At 35.0% G+C, this 17,177-nt stretch overlaps 1 protein-coding gene across 1 annotated transcript in view; it reads right to left on the bottom strand.

Annotated features, from left to right (window-relative positions):
- The window catches only part of LRPPRC (leucine rich pentatricopeptide repeat containing), a 119,410-nt gene that overhangs the window by 40,965 nt on the left and 61,268 nt on the right, over positions 1–17,177 (bottom strand). Inside the window, exons 21-25 of the mRNA XM_012804047.2 lie at positions 16,107–16,237; positions 15,329–15,414; positions 13,747–13,954; positions 5,645–5,769; positions 5,057–5,163 (exon numbers count right to left, since the gene is read on the bottom strand). Of these exons, the coding sequence (XP_012659501.2) occupies positions 5,057–5,163; positions 5,645–5,769; positions 13,747–13,954; positions 15,329–15,414; positions 16,107–16,237 (657 nt within the window). The remainder of the gene's footprint in view (positions 1–5,056; positions 5,164–5,644; positions 5,770–13,746; positions 13,955–15,328; positions 15,415–16,106; positions 16,238–17,177) is intronic.

The raw sequence follows: 17,177 nt of genomic DNA on the forward strand, positions 1-17,177 counted from the left end.
AGGGGCAGTGCCTCACATCTGTAATCATAACACTTTGGAAGCTGAGTCAAGAGTTTCACCTGAGGCCAGGAGTTCAAGTCCATACTGTGAAGCACTGCAAAATTCTGTGTCTACAAAAAAATTTTTTTAAATTAGTGGGTCCTAATAGAGCAGGCCTATAGTCCTAGCTACTTGGGAAGCTGAGGCAGAATTGCTTGAGCCTAGGAATTTAAGGTTACAGTGAGCGATGATGATGCCACTGCACACCAGCCTGGGTGACTGATTAAAACTTTCTCTTAAAAAAGAAATGGTAATAGCATTTGACTCACTTCTAAGAAATGATCTGAAAACCAAATATGCCTGTAACTAAAGATGTGAATTATTATTATTATTTATGATAGTGAAAATGTTTCTCAAAGGACAAAGGGACAAATAAACTTTGGTTCATTTGTAAAGTGGAAATATATAGTCATTAAAAATAATGGTTAGGGGTGGCAACTGTGGCTCAGTGGGTAGGGCACTGGCCCCATATACGGAGGGTGGAGGGTTTGAACCCTGCCCCAGCCAAACTGCAACAAAAAAATAGCTGGCCATTGTGGCGGGTGCCTGTAGTCCCAGCTACTCAGGAGGCTGAGGCAAGAGAATTGTCTAAGCCCAGAAGATGGAGGTTGCTGTGAGCTGTGATATCACAGCACTCTATCGAGGCTGATAAAGTAAGACTCTGTCTCTTAATAATAATAATAATGCTTAGAGGAGTTCTTAATCGTATGCTGGAAAATGAAGAGGCAGTGAGGCAGTGATGAAGGGTAGGTAAAGTACTAAATAGATGACTCAGTAAATTCTAATTACATATAAAAGATATATGCATTGAATATATGGGCAGAAAAACCACAAAGAATAATAGATGAGTCTTTATACTTGAAATATATATTATTATTATTTTGAGACAGAGTCCCACTATGTTGCCCTTGGTAGAGTGCTGTGGTGTCACGGCTCACAGAGACCTCAAACTGTTGGGCCCAAGCTATTCTCTTGCCTCAGCCTCCCAAGTAGCTGGGACCATCGGCACTCGCCACAATGCCCAGCTATTTTTATTTATTTTTGTTGTTGCAGTTGTCATTGTTCCTTAGCTGGCCTGGGCTGCGTTTGAACCCGCCACCCTCAGTGTATGTGGCTGGCACCATAACCACTGTGCTTTGGATGCCGAGCCTATTATACTCACCATATTTTAAGTAATAAAATGTGTAAGTTTTACTAATGCACAAGGCAAAAATCAGAATATTATTATTGGCAAAGCACAGAATGTATTTCACAAACTGTATTTATCTGGTATACTCATGCAAGTTTGTAAAACTAATTTGTGAACATTCGTTCAATGACATTATTTCATTCCAGAACGTACCATACAAAGAGTGCAAGGAACTAGAGACAGTTAGCCTACAGAGGCTTGTCTGGAAGAGAGAAAGGGGCTGATTTCAGCGCAGGAGAGAATGGCACGCAGAAGGAAGGGAATCAAACTAATATTTACTAAGTGTTTAATAACGTACCGGACACTCTAGGTATCATCATACTAGTGTTATCTAAAGAGCAGAATAAGGAAAAGGGCAGCAGCACCTCCCTGCCTGGGGCCCTTGCAAGGCAGTTGGTTCTCCGAGCCTGGAATGCTCCTGTCTTCACTTTCTGTGTCTGGCTTCCTATTCATCTTTTAGTGCTCACCCCAAACATCTCCACCTCACAAAGACCTACTTCTGAGACAGGTCCTGCCCACAACGCTTTGTCTTACAGAAAGTACTACATTTTACAAGTTCAAAAAAAGACCTATCTTAAGATCTATTGCTTCAACTAGACTGTGAGATATGAGGACAACTGTTCGTGAAAGGAAAGAGGAGAGGGAAATGATGAAGGAAAAAGGGGAGAGAGGGAAGGGGGGGAGAACTGGTCAAAATGGAATGCCACACAAATGCTAACACACTTCACTTCCCAAGTTTGAGGGAGAAATCTGCCAATGACAACTCTTAAGAGTTCATGATAGGAGACGCGGTATCAGATCTAAGTCTTATGTCTCTGTTAATTTAGCCTACCATCTGTCAACCAAGGTTTCTATGTTTTAATTATGTATCATTTTGAGTGGTTGAGTAAAGTGTCTTAAAAATCCCCACATCCACTATCCTAACTCAGATTTTTCTTAATCTTTCGGCCTCAAATCCCCTTTAATTTATCCTACAACCTTCTGCTAGTATAAAGTTCTTTTTAACACTGTTTAGAGTTCATTGTCTTCTGAATTAACTCTAATTTCCTTATTTTGATGCTGAGGGTCTCTAAAACCTGGGAACCCTCTACCGTAATTGTAAAATGTTTCTCACAAATCGTGACAGCGCAGGATGCATGAACTATGCAGAGACTTTCCTTTTCTACTTCTGTGCTCTACTTCTAATATACTTTCCAACCCCACCAACCTTCCGAATACTGAACTGCTACCACAGCTGTCATACCCTATTTCCTACAGCAAAGTCTTTCCTCATTTCTCACTGGGAACAAGTTCCACTCTTGAACTCTTTGAACTCTTTACATCTTTCCTATAGGGGTTTATACTTTCAAACTCAGGTATCAGTATCTTCAGATATTCTCATTTTCAAGGAGCTTCCCGTTAGCTCAGAGTCAATCCGAGTCTGATTCACTTTGTTCTCTTTCAAAGGAGTAAAAGAACAATTTTACTTGAGTATAAAAATATATATGCTCATTATAGAAAACTGTTAAAAATACACGAGAATATTTTGTAAAAATACTAGCTACTATTCTACCCTCCTACAATAATCCGTGTACAGAAATAAAAGACTATCTTAAATGTATTATGTATGATACATGATATATATACACCAACTCATTTTTAAAACAAAGCAGGTCACATCTGAACACTGAAATGTGTCTGTTATCTTTCTTCTTTTTATCTGAGCATCCGAACTGGCTTATCTTGTTATCTTCCACAGTGCTTCAAATACAAGGAAGCTTTGGAAATTCAAGCATAGTGAACCTACCCATGGAGGAGACACTATTGCTTTTTGAGAATGACAAAATTATTGCTCAAGACTTATAGTATGCTTTCATATGGTAATATGATCCTAGTTTATTAATTTTCATACTTTTTATATTTTCAATAGACCTTAAACAACAACAAGAGACTACTCTACGTCTTGAATTTTTACTGTGAACAAAACCAGGTGCCCACTTTAATTCTTTCTCTCATCAAGTATAAAAAGAAACAAACAAAAATCCCAAACACGAGAAAATGTACTTTAGTACAGTCCTATATAGTACACAGTTTGCTGTCCTACCCTGAGGTACCTGCAGTGATTCTGGAAGTTTGATCATTTCCCTTTAAAAATTTTGCACACATCTAAGAAAATTGCCATCAGCAGACAGCCATTCCTAAATGATGATGTACACTGGCAAAGCTCTAAAGTAATTAAGAGGCAGTCTTCTCTTGTCTATTCACGGGACAGGCATGCACCTTATGCTAAGCATCACACTGTGAATTACGTGAGGTAAAGAAGACAATGCAATCCCTACCTTTAAGGGGCAAAGAGAATTAATATTATTGATCACTTGCCATAATCCGGGAAACATGCCAGCTGCTTTACATACATTATGTGATTGAATCTTACAAACAGATATTATATTCCCTTTTAGATGAGGAAGCTTAGAAAGGTTTAGTGACTTATCCATTATCACACAAGCAAGTAGATGGAAGACAAAATGAGAATCCTCTCTAATGCCTTTGACACTTTCTATTCTAACTTTCTTACATGACGAGAAGTGCATACTTTCCTCCTGTAGAGCCACTCATTGCAATTATCTGAAAAGCTGGCTTCACTTCCCCTCTGATCAGTGACCTGGTAATACTGATACTATGCATATAGAGCAGCAGGACTCAACAGGCAGACAGTGCCTTTTCTTTTCAGATTCACTGTTAACTTTCAGTGGAAAACTTACATCATTTCTAGAAAATGCAAATGAACTACTTGAGCTATAGAAGCATCTGCCCAAGAAAGCACGTCCCACTGTCTTGTGACAGGTGGGTAGACTGAGTCATAAGACAAAAGTTCTAAATTAATTTGCCAGTCCTCCTTTCTTACACTAGACTTTGAAAAACATCAGGACAAACAACAATAATTTTTTGGGATGGTGCTCCCATACTTTCAATTTCATAAGAAGCATTGCATCAATATACAAATAAGGCTAAATATCACCTTTGCATCATGCCCAATGTGGTTATTTTTGGAAAAAGACGTGGAATAAAAGCAAAGTATAAATCTGAGAGCAGCATGATTACAGAAATAAGTTAACAGTTTTAATCACATGAAATTTTTCTGACGGCAATGGATCCATCTTCTATGGAATGTTTTGTTTTCTTAGTGAACACAGAATTATTTAATAGTGAAATTAATCAAATTTGGACAGACTTTATAGTTGGCCTTTGACTCACCAATTTCAGTAGGAAAATTTAGTAAAGCCTAGATAAAACATACTAATCCTAAATAGGCCAAGTTTGTCACCTACCATTTCCCATAAGCTGCTTACCATAGTTAAAAAAAAAAAAAAAAAAAAGAGAAGAAGAGGAAAATTTAAATTAAATGCCAAACAGTTGCAGACAGCACTTGTTTGGCTGATTAACTTGTAGACAAGCATTACAAATAAATCTGAGCATGGTCTGCAGCAAATTAAATTCCACTGCTTTTAAGAACAAAGAATTCTTTGGCAAAGAGGATTAGCAACTTTACACCCAGGAATGCCAGTTTAATTTAATTGTTCCACAATCCAAGATTTAATATGCAAATATCATTTTGATATATAATAGTGAATTTAACAAAGTGAGGAAACAAATTCAATACACAACCAGACTGCCTTTTCTGAACTGTAATTATATACAATAAAGAAGCTGGCCGAGTTCCCCCCCTCCCTCCACATTATTGGGATTGAATTCTATTAACATGAATCAGAACAAGTGTAATTAAAGGTTAAAATTTTAAAATGAGTTTAAATAGCTGTACAATTAGAATACTGTAGTTAAAAATCACACCTCAATGATCTTCTTGGCCTCTTTATAATTTCCTGTTTGTAGGAAGGCAAAGAAGAGATCATAGAGCATCATCATTTCACCTTGTTCGTGGCTCACAAAGTCCATTGCTAGAGGAAAGAAGAATATATATTAGAAGAAAAAAAGAGAAATGCAGTATCATATGAGGTGTTAGACAAACAAGAAAACCTTACATTAAAAACAAATATTAAAAATAACTTAAAGATTATAGTTGTATTAATTTTCTATTATACCTCCTCACCTAATAAGCATATATATATATGACATTAAGTGTCTAAGAACAGTTTTGAAGAGAAGTAGGGAGGATAGGTGTAAACATCTTCATAAAGATAGATCACCGAGTAGAACACAAAAATAACAGATATTTTTCAAGATGAACAGTTAGTAGAATCAAGGTCATTTATGATGCTCAAAGTACACCCATTTTTCTTTTCTATTCACGAGAGCAGTGAAATCTCCTCTGGATGCGTCCACCTTCTGCTGCAGTTTCTCTTCACAACAATACATTAAGATTCAATAAGTGAGAAGGGAAAGAATCCAATTACATTAAGATATTAGAAGGTGACTAACCTTTCTGAATTAGCTCAGTCTCTCCTTTCTCTACCAGTTTACATAAAACATCATGAATCCTTGGCAGTATTTTATACTTTGCATGGCAGTCAATGATGGCTTCAAGAGCACCAGGTATGTCACCCCTTGTGGAAACATCAAAAAAATTTAATAATGAATAAAATTTATCTAATTCAGTTTAGTCTCTCAGTACTACTTTAAAGAGATATAAACAACTGAGCTTTATTTAAAGGCAGAAAACCACCAAGCTGAAATGGAAAGAAAAAGAGAAAAGGAATCCTCACATACATAAATAAATGTTCAAAATACACACATCGTTAGCAGCCCACTATTTACCTACCCTGTTTTAATCTTTTACTATTTTGCTTGCTAAATGGTACTCAAAAAAATAAAAAACCCAAGTAGATGAAAACATTTTCTGATTTCATTATGAATAAAATGGTCATATTTATGGAATAAGTTGCCGGAAGAATGTATTATTTCTAAAAGCAAAGACTATGGTCGTGTATTTTTTCCAACAACTTATGTGCATTTATGACCCTCGACAATTTCAGATTTGGGAACCTTTATTAAATGCCCATTAAACAGGTATCAAGGAATTTTCAAGCTCTTTTCATCTTTATCATAGTACTTGTCTCATACTGCCTAGGATATTCTGTGTGCCAGTGAATTCCAAGAAAACTCTTAAGAGTTTTTTCATTTGCAGGTAAGTTTTTACATATTATTTCTAATAATGAAGTCAAAGCTTCTTTTACGTGGTGAAAAATTAAAATAAAAAGCTACTGTAATCAAGTCAGAGTTTCTTAAACAAGGGTGCAGAAATACATGCCTGTGGGTTCTCAAAAAGTACTTTTATTCCTTTATAAGGAAAATGACAGTATGAGAGTTATAAAGATTACACGATCCAATTCTACTTGCCATCCCCTTCTATTTTAAAGAGATGAGGAAATTGAGGAACCTGGAGATTGACTGATTTGCCTAAAGCTACTAGGTATGTGGAGGAAGGCATTGGCAGGCTGTTCCAGGGACTCCTGGTATCAGTTCATCTTCTCTTTTCTAAAAAGGGAGTAGGAAATGTATTTAAAAGGAGGCAGGATTTAAGACATGGGCCCAAGTACAACTGGCGACAATCTTTGCTAAGAATATAAATTTCCCTCATATACACAACCATTTTCAAATGGAAAAAAACCTTTTTTCATTTTCTGTTAAAGCCTTAACATTTGTGTCCATTATATAAATGTTATGTTGCCCTAGAGTGAATTACTATTTTAGCTAGATTAAGATTTTAAGTTGTACCCAAAAGGTAAAATACAACAAAGAAGCATTAATTTCATCACAGTAATACTGACACAGTGAAATAAGCCTATCCTGAGGGAATTCTCCCACATCCCCTCACTAGGCCCTGTTTACAGTGCATCTCCTGGCACCCCACAGAGCCATTTGAATTTTTGTCATTTGGGGTGAAGACTAAATTACAGGTTAATTTCAAAACTACAAGTAGATGTTGCAGGCTAGATTACTGTCATACAAGAGAAATGGTACTGTAGCTACCACATATGATATAAAGCTTTATATAACCGGTATTTTCCCTTGCTTCAGACACAAGTTCAGTTATTGCCTTTCTAAAATTCTGCTTAATGAAAAACTACTAAAACATTCTGAAGAGCAAAACTAACACATAATGATTTTTTTCAAGGAGCAAGATTTGTTTTTTCAGATCAATTCCCAAACTAGAATACCACTGTCTCAATTGTATATTTCTCCTACATTAGGCCAAAGCTATCAATAAATGAATGAATAATTGTTCTGTCAATCAAAGCGACATTTTAATAGTCTTTGGTCTCCAAATATATGCTTCTGAAGATGATACATGCTCAGAACAACAACAGAAAAGACAAGAATAGCAAGATGGAAATAATTCATATATTTGTTAGTAATTTTAAGCACCAATGTTACTGCTTTTAGGTTGCCAACAAAGTGAACTAGAAATTTATAATGAAACACTTCATGCAAAGTCAACTGGAGATAGAAATAAACTAAATGACTAGTCAGTTCTTTTCAGTATTATTTACATGCTGACTTACTGGATCATGTCATTTTAAAAAGATAAAAATGTATACTCCTTACGTAATTTATGTCATCATTAATCTTTCATTTTAAAACTTAGGTGATAGAAATGAAAATATGATAAAAAGCATTTAAAATTTGCATGGCTATGAAAATAGCTATACACCCACAGGACTCTAGATCTCAATCCTACTGATAAATCAGAGTACTTAGACAGCTCAGCTGCAGCAATGTGATACATTTCTAGAAGTGGTGATGAAAAGCAGATTATCACAATGGCTGATGCAAAGGCCTGGGCTTCCTTCCCAGTTCTAATACTGTGAGGTTCTGTGAATATGTCCTTATTAGGTTCACATATTCAAGCGCGTCATGCCAGCAGTAGAAATCATCACAGAAAAATACCACTTTTATTAGGCAGGATGAAATCAGTATGAGCAATAGAATATCAAAAGGAGAAAGTTGAAAACTGCTTTATAGCCAAAACGTGGAACATCATACTTTTAGCTTCTATGACCTAAGTAATCTGTGATTTCCTTTGTGCATTAGAAATAATTTAAAACCCTACTCAAAAATAGCAATAATCCTTTGAAGGAATCCTTTGAAGAAGTTAATGTTGATGCATTAATTCTGCATTTGAATTTTGAGCCATGCTTATTTCAGTATATATGCATCACTCCTAAAGCTTTCCATACAAATTTTTAAAAGTTTATACCAAATGTTTAGTCCCTGCTTTGATAAACCACAAGTAGCACCTAAGGAAAATCAACTCTATAGATAATACTTTCTTTTCTTTTTTTGTAGAGACAGGCACCTAGGCTGGAATGCCTGGCAACATGTAGCTCACTGCAACCTCAAACTCCTGGGCTTAAGTGATCCTCCTATAGCAGCAAGGATGACAGGCATACACCAGAATGCCCAGTTTTCTTTTGTTTTTTGTTTTTAATTTATTGGTAGAGACTACCCTGGCAACTCCTGGTCTCATGCGAAGTGCTGGAAGTATAGGCATGTGCTACCATGTGCAGGCCTATGATCTCTTTAAACAAAAAATCTATTGTGAGAGATATATATATACACACACACACATATAGATATCTCTATATATGTATCTATCTATCTCTCTATATCTATATATTTATATCTATATCTGTGAGTCTATAAGGTCAGAAGAAAGATTTAAAAATCTATAATTTTAGAATTTAAAAATACATAGATATAATAATAGGCTGGGTATCCAGGAAGTAATCTGAAAACTTAAAAGCGAGTTACATTTATTAACCTGAATAAACTCACGTGGCCCACATCAAAAATCACTCTACAATCTGTAACATTTTTTAAGAGAACATGAATTATATATAAAACAACTACAAAGTATAATTTTTTTTTTTTCAGACAGAGTCTCACTATGTTGCCCTCAGTAGAGTGCTGTGGCACCACAGCAACCTTAAACTCTTGAGTTCAAGCAATTCTCTTGCCTCAGCCTCCCAAGTAGCTGGGACTACAGGCGCCCACCACAACGCCCAGCTTTTGTTTTTTAAGTTGTCATTGTTGTTTAGCAGCCCCAGTGTATGTGGCCAGCGTCCTAAGCATGGAGTATGGGCGCTGAGCCTACAAAGTACAATTTTTTATCATTTCATGGAGGAACATCCAAAAAGCCAAAGCTTGCAGCCCACATAGCAAATTTGATATTACCTCTTGTTTTAGTCCTCATTATGAAATTCAAGTTTGTTACAATGTCACTGACTGCAGGCATCAGCTCGTCACAGAAACAAAGTACTCCTAATTAATACAAATTCCTCAATACTTAACAACTCAAAGTCAGGAAACAACCAGTGACACTATCTGTTCTTTTTTCTCCTGGTAAAATAACTTTCCAATCCAGGGAATATACTTAAACAACAAAAGAAAAAAGGGTGGCAAATATTGACTTTTAATTGGAATAAAGTGCTTCAACATTATATATAAAGTGTTAGTGAAGTGGCAATTTATTTAAAGGGCTTTCTGATTGAAAAGCTCTCAAATCTTAAATCACTGGAGAAAAGAGGGGTTGTAGGGGGTAAAGTTTAAAAAGGAAAAAAACAAACTCAACTCCCCTAAAACAAACTCCTCTATAAATCTTAAGTAAATGTTCAGTATAGGAAGAATGAATTCAAGAGAAACCATCATCTTCACAAAAATTATTCTGTTAAAAGAACCAGCCCTTGAAAGAGCTGTTTTTTTCTGTTCATCATCTATAAATGAGGAATCTTCAAGGAGACTGGTGTTGCAATTACAACTAATCCTCCCCAAAAAATTAACTGTGTTGAAGGCTTTGTAATTTCCCTAGGTACAATTTAGCTGTCACTTACTTTAAAATTTACTCAAACATGCGTTCGGAACAGCACTAACTTCACATGTCAAGTGCTTTCCAGCCAATTGAGTCTAAACTGGAAGTCGGTGTTAAACAACTGAATGATTAGACAAGATAGCTCATTTCCCTGCTCTTTTGTTCAGAATAAAATGCCACATTTACATTATCAGGCTCACCAGGATTTTCTGACAGAGAGAGAAAAAACCCTCCTGCACACTGTCCGCACTAAGCATATGAAGCCTGTCATTTACCAATCATCCTTCAAAAAGCAATAGCCATGAATGTAACTTAATTATGACCCAATGATCCTTGACGAAAAATCATCTTATCACTGTCTTGTCCCCCTAGGGCAAATGAACCACTTTTTGTCCTTTGGCACTGATGATGCTAAATTCTTAATTGCAATAATGGAGTAAAAGAGCCAAACCTCCTTAATTTCCTTTCAGCACATAAAGAGTTTTACTCTAGAAGGCAAGCATTCCCATAAATAATAAAAGTATCCAGTACAAATGAAGACGCTAAAATTGAAGGGGAGTGTGTATGGCAGAATAATCGGCATTTAAAAAGTATATTTCCTGTTTATGTAACACTGAAGTGTTACAGTGAGTTTCAAACCTACGTTGTTAGAGGTTCTCCTTAAAGAAATTTCAACCCTTATGAAGAACTCAAGATTAATTTAGCCAAGAATTCTGGGAGGATTATATATACAAAGTCCATGATGCACTTAAATGAAATGCATACGAGCACACACAGATTATAGCACAAATCAGCACAAAAACTCCTTAATGGAAAGCAGAAATTAAAGCTGCTTTGATCACTTGCGCTAATATAATCTAGTTAAACAGCTTCAGTTGTTTTTCACATGCACTGAAAGCAAAATGGATCTGGTATAAAACAAGTGAATCTGAAATTACATCGTCCCAATTTCTATGATCCCAAATCTGGTGGCCCAGACTTTATTAATTTCATTTCCTACATCACAGCGTGAAGACTAATCAAAAGCTTTTAACCTATTTGAGGCATTTCTTTCTTCTTCGATATGAAGAATCTTCACCATCTCCCTAAAACAGGAATGATTTTAATAAAAGAAGCACATTTTAAAATAGTTACAAAAGAAAATGTTTTAAATAATATTTGGGCTACATATAAATATGTGGCTTAGGCACTGTACTGCAATGTAAATCAAACCCACAAAAATTTTGAAAAACTGTATATTTCTGTTAAATACAAGGAATATCAGAAGCAGGTTTCCCAACTTTTGTATAATTTTCTAAACCTGTTAATATTTTTCACTTCCCTTGACAAACAAATAAAAACAAAATGTTTTACTTCCATAACCATAAAGCTTTTTTCCATTATCCAAGTAACACAGACTAACACAATATTAATTTCTTCTGTATTTCAGATAATACCGAAAAAGTTCCAAATTAAAATCTATTGACTATGAAAGATTATCTTTCTAAGGAATTCGATCTCATGAATTTGCTTCAGAATTACAATGTAAAAATAATATTATCTTTAGAGTCTTTTGTGGTGACATGTCAACAAGTTGTTCCCTTTAAATGAAAGGATGAAGATTTTTTTTTATGACATTCTCAAATGTTCTTTATAACTTTATCACAAGTTTGAATAAATAAGGCTCACTCCTCAGGTGAGCTTATATCTGCTAAGGTCCATTACATGATATTTCTGAAGATTAAACTCACTAAATGAAATCAAATACACGTGGACTTTTGGCAGGGCAGTATAGTTAATCCTCCTCATACTTGGCATGATTCTGAATTAGTCAGCTATCAATGTTTCATTCTAGCATTTCACCTATGAATGCTACTACTGTTTTCTGTAATTTCATAAATATGAAATTTCCTTTACTTCCTTTTTATTATTCTCATGACTCTGAAACAGTTAACAAAACCTTTTTTAGTATGATAGATGAAACTCAAAGACCTTGTCATGGATATTGCCTTTGCAAAGTCAAAGACAGTAAAACAAAATAACAAACTAACAAAAACCTAACAAACAAAAAAACAAACTAAAAACACATACTAAGCAAATAAAAATACAAGGTAATAATAAAATAGAAGATACAAATATCTGAAAGTAATAAGACACCATAAAGAAAAATTTACTAACCTAGAATTCTTTAGCCCAATTAATAGGGAGAGCCAAATTTGACTGAGACATAGAACTATCCAGCTATATGGTGTTTGCACTATACCATCGATGCACCCAGCTTCAGGGCAGCAGCTGAATTCCATGCTGCTCCCACTGTCCCTTGAGTATATGCCCTCCTTGGTTCATGAGCCCCATCTGCAGACCTCTTTCAGAAAACTTACACGTTTTCTCCATCTTTAAAATATTTCTCTGTATAAGAAAAATACTTTCCTACCATGGCTTCACAATTTCATTGTTAATTATTTTATTTTTGCCCAGTAGTGTAGGAGGGCCTAATTCTTCTGGGCACAGGGCCCACTTCCTTCAAATCCTTATGCAGAGTTCCACATGCAATTTACAGAGATGGGTCTTTTAAATATTTGAAAAAAATTCGAACAGGAAGCATATTAATTATAGGATTTTTATATAAAGTTGGCTATGACTAAAACTCAGTAACACAGTAATTCTTCGAATCACTATTTCTTTTAAAGGATGTACTGCTGAGAAAGTAGAGGTTAAGATTTAGCCAATCATCCAACTTGATAATTGTTTTTGATGAGCGGGCAAAGGAATTATTTCGTGTGTGCATTCACACATTTCCTAGCAGAGAGTTAGAAGAGATGTTTTTTATTATACATTTCAAATTCAAACTAAATCACTCACTATAATACAATTAATTCTGCTCTTTAGTAAATAAAGAAAAACTACCAGAAACTTGGGAATAATACGAGAACCATTAAAATATATATTTTCTTTTTCTCCTGGCATTGATAGGGCAATGTCCATACTAAAATCAGGACATCTCAATCACAAAATAAGCAGATTACAAACTGCATTAAGCCATGGAAAAGATGACAAAGAGATAAGATCTACAAAATTAAAAAAACAAATCAGAAAACAAAAAATTCAAAAGGAAAAGAAGATAATAAAGGGTGCTTAATCATCTTACTGAAATGTTTCACTCATTACAACAGAGTAATTTTATGATTTGCATTGCAAATAATGCCTTAAATTGGATACCAACAAGAGCATTTCAAATGGAAAAATTTTCATACTCAGTAGATTTTGCCCTATCCACAAAATCCTTCCCACAAGACACAGACATTTTCGGCAACATTTATCAAAGCTAAAATAACCTTACAGATACACAAATAAAATACCCTATGGAAAACAGGAGCAACTTTCTCCACATTTGTTACCCGAATGAGCCGTGATGTATAATCAAAAGCCCCGGAGGATCCCTCTTAACACTTATTAGGCTCAAAACTGGGAAAAACTAGATTCAATTTCACATAATATCATCACATGCTCCTAAGAAAAAGCCCCGGAGATCATTCCATTGAGACGCAAGCCCCAGAACCAAAGGGTTGCTGGTGATTTTAAAGGTCACCTAGTTCACATTATTCCTTTTATTCTGTGATGAATGAACTCCAAGGCTTCCCCATCACCAGAGTATTTACAAAATAGAATACCCAAGTGATTAGACTCATTCTTTTAATGCCAACATTTAAAATTCAAAATTCAATTAACTTACTTTTCCAGGTATACAGTGATCAATGGGGAACTTAGGTTGGTGGATGGTTTTGCTAACCCTAGAGTCACCATGGCTTCATGCAATTGTTTTACTGTTTCAGTTTCACCTCTGAAAGCTGCACCATTTAGGACGTGGAAAAAGGCCGTGACTGTTGTATCTTTGATAAGAACATCCTTCTCTTTCATCTCCTTTAGAATGTTAATAGCATCTACAATGAAGTAACACAAAAGACCCTTAGGTAATTTCATGTAGGGAAAACAAACTGCTATTAAAACAGCATTTCAAGCCCAGCAGGAATGTAAATTCTAGTGTATAATGCCGATTTCAAGTTAATTACTACTTGCATTTCTAAACGAGACTACAATTATAAATCCACAATAGCATGGTTTTATCATTTCCCTGCAACTTTGACTACAAATTATAGATAGGGACTGTGTGCCCACTCTGCACCACATAACCCTGTACGGTCTGCCCTATAGCTGTAAGATCCTCCTAAATGGATGCTTTTATCGTTCAGAGCTAACATCTGCTAAATCACACCATTGTTTCTTCAGCAGATGGCTTGTCAGGAGGCCAGATAATAAAGATGTGTTTACACTGTATATACAGCCAGACTAATGGTCTGATACCGATAGGGCCTGTTTGCTATGTCGATACTAATTAGCCAAGCAGAGCCAATGAAAGCTTTCCAAAAGACTGCATGTTAATACATTAGATTCATTAAGCTTCATTAGGAAGGCAGAAACAAACATTTTAGGATATGAAATAAGTGCATTTTTATAGCACTGTTCTTAATTATTACACAGACAAAATGTTTGGACCAAAAAATGATTTAAAAAAAAAATGCTAACCCTTGTAAAGAGAAAGACTTCGTACGGGGTAAAAAATGTTCTAATCTAATATTTTCCCCATACATTTTTCTCTATATTAAATTAAAAGTCTTTTCTAGAAAGGAAACAGAGAAAGGCTAAAAAGGAAGTTACAAAATACAGATAGACCAGAAAGTTAAAACACAAATAGTAAAAATATGTTATCAAGTGCAATTATTAATATTAGGCTTAGCATTATCTCAACAATGTGAAAATCAGAGTACGATAATCAGCTATCAGCTTTGCTTTTCTCATAAACTACTAAGTAAATTACACATTTTCTTAATATTATATTAAAAACTAAGACAAAGAATACTGCAAAATTCAGATCATAGATATATGGTTATGTTTACAGGTTTTCTGTTCAGCCTTCAGACCTTCTTAAGCAAAAACAAAGCCATTAGTGCAGGCACATAAGCAAATTGTGCCATAAGTCATGATCTTCAAACTCAATCCAAACAGCAATGCTAATAAAAACTAGCTGCAGAAATGCAAAAAGCACTGAGCTGTGCAAATGTAAATGACAAGCTTGCCAATCCATTAAAACTAATGGGCTACACTGTCCATGCAGCTCTGGTTGGATTCACATGCAAATTTGTATGCAAAGTGTTCAAGCACTTTGCATGACATGATATACCATTAGTATCAATTCACATGTTATTCCAGTGGCAGGATACCTGCATCACATATTTCCTTTATGTGCTGAGGCTTACCTTGGAGTTTGCCATGCTTTCCCAATACTTTTACGAGCTCTACATACGTCCTGGTGTGAAGGACAGCAGATGAATCTAAACGGTCTCTAAAAATTAATATTATGGTAAAAAGTCAACTAACTGCAAAAGAACTGCAATATCCATAGTATCATTTTTCAAAAGCTCATCAATCAGCTTGTTATTAACATTGGCTTCTTCTACACTTAATGATTTCTTTTTGAAGTCATGTAGAAAAGCACACATGATTATATTCAAAGTGACTAGAAGTAAAACTTCTAACGGTAGATACATCTATGGTACCACTCCATCTGCAGAGCACACTAAGGAAGAAACTCTGGCTTTATGTGATTCTAACCTTTACCGCCAATACTGAAATACCCCAAGACACATTTTATCTGATAAAACTATCAGGATAGGAAGCCAAAGATATCTGAGAAACAGACAAAATTCTGTTTACACTACAATACAGAAAAGAAAATGTTATGAAACTGTGTAACAGTTTCCATCACCACTGTTGTGATAGGCAAATGTATAATTAGTGGAAAAAAACTTCAGCTTTAAGGACTAAAGGTCTTAACACACAAACAAAGACACCCTGATGAAAATAAGCCACAATTAATCAAAGATATATATACTATGAAATTTCAGAAACACTGACAACACAAGAATTTTTAAAAATTACATTATGTAAGAGAGTAATATTAAATCTAGGTAAGCTATCAAACGGCTATATTTCAGAATAAATGTTGATGACCTGTTTCAGTGGCAAGGTACTCACAATTCTTGTTTCAAGTTCAATGCTTCTTCTGCATTACTGTGTCGACAACACAAATTTATTAAAGCTGCATAGCCACCAAAAACCATGTCAGATGCATATTTTGCTTTCAATTCAAGGGCTTTTTGCATATTCTAAAATAAAAGAGAAGTAAAAAAGAAGTAACCAATGTAAAGGTAAAAAATGTCAGAAATTTATTTTTAATGTTTAGAGTTCAGAAAAAGTTAATAGTACTTTTAAAATAAATGGTTTCATGTTATCGATTGACCCTGTCCTTTGGTATTTTCATTCCCCTTTTATAAAGCAGACAAGTCAAATATATATGAAAAGGTTAAAAGATGAGTTATTTGTAATATGAAAGAGAATATTACTGATACCAAGTTTGTTGTTTTCGGTTTTGGTATGGTATTATTATAGACTTAAAGATCAAATAATTCCCAAATCGACCCCGACTCACAGTCCAATTTCCAAACACAGAACTGTGTATCACTGAACAGTTCCCACAGTCTAGTTTAGCACCCACGTAATGTGAAGAAAGATTTTAGAATTTAACAGTATCATATTATAATCTCAGGGTTAGTTATAACATTTTTCCCCTAAAACCACAGGCTTACGACCAAATCACATTGAACTAGAAACTGAAAAAAAGTCTATAGTGACATCCCACAAATTGCAGACACCCACTAAAATGAACACAAAGTACAGCTGGACGCCTGCTGAAAAAAGGCAAGAGACCCTTTATCTCAGAAAGAGCTTTTTTCCAGGAGGAAAATGGAATTTCAATCCCTGCATTAACAACCTAGTTATATTTGACTTGCAAATGACTACTGCATGTATCAGTTGCTTGACAATCTAGATATAAGAGACCGGAGCCATGGCTTGAAAGGACATTTGGCATGTATGATAAACCTATCACGGTTGTTACTATCATTCACTTTGCAGATTATTGTAAACAAACTACAGCAACCCGAAAACATGCCATTCAAGGTGTAGCTGAAATTAGTTAACCTTTCATTTAATTGCATCCTTTACAAGCATGGCATAAAATAATCAATTGTAAAAATTATAAAGACT

This window comes from Otolemur garnettii, unplaced genomic scaffold (genome assembly GCF_000181295.1).
Source record: "Otolemur garnettii isolate 467f Iridium unplaced genomic scaffold, OtoGar3 scaffold00024, whole genome shotgun sequence".
Taxonomy (NCBI): Eukaryota; Metazoa; Chordata; class Mammalia; order Primates; family Galagidae; genus Otolemur; species Otolemur garnettii.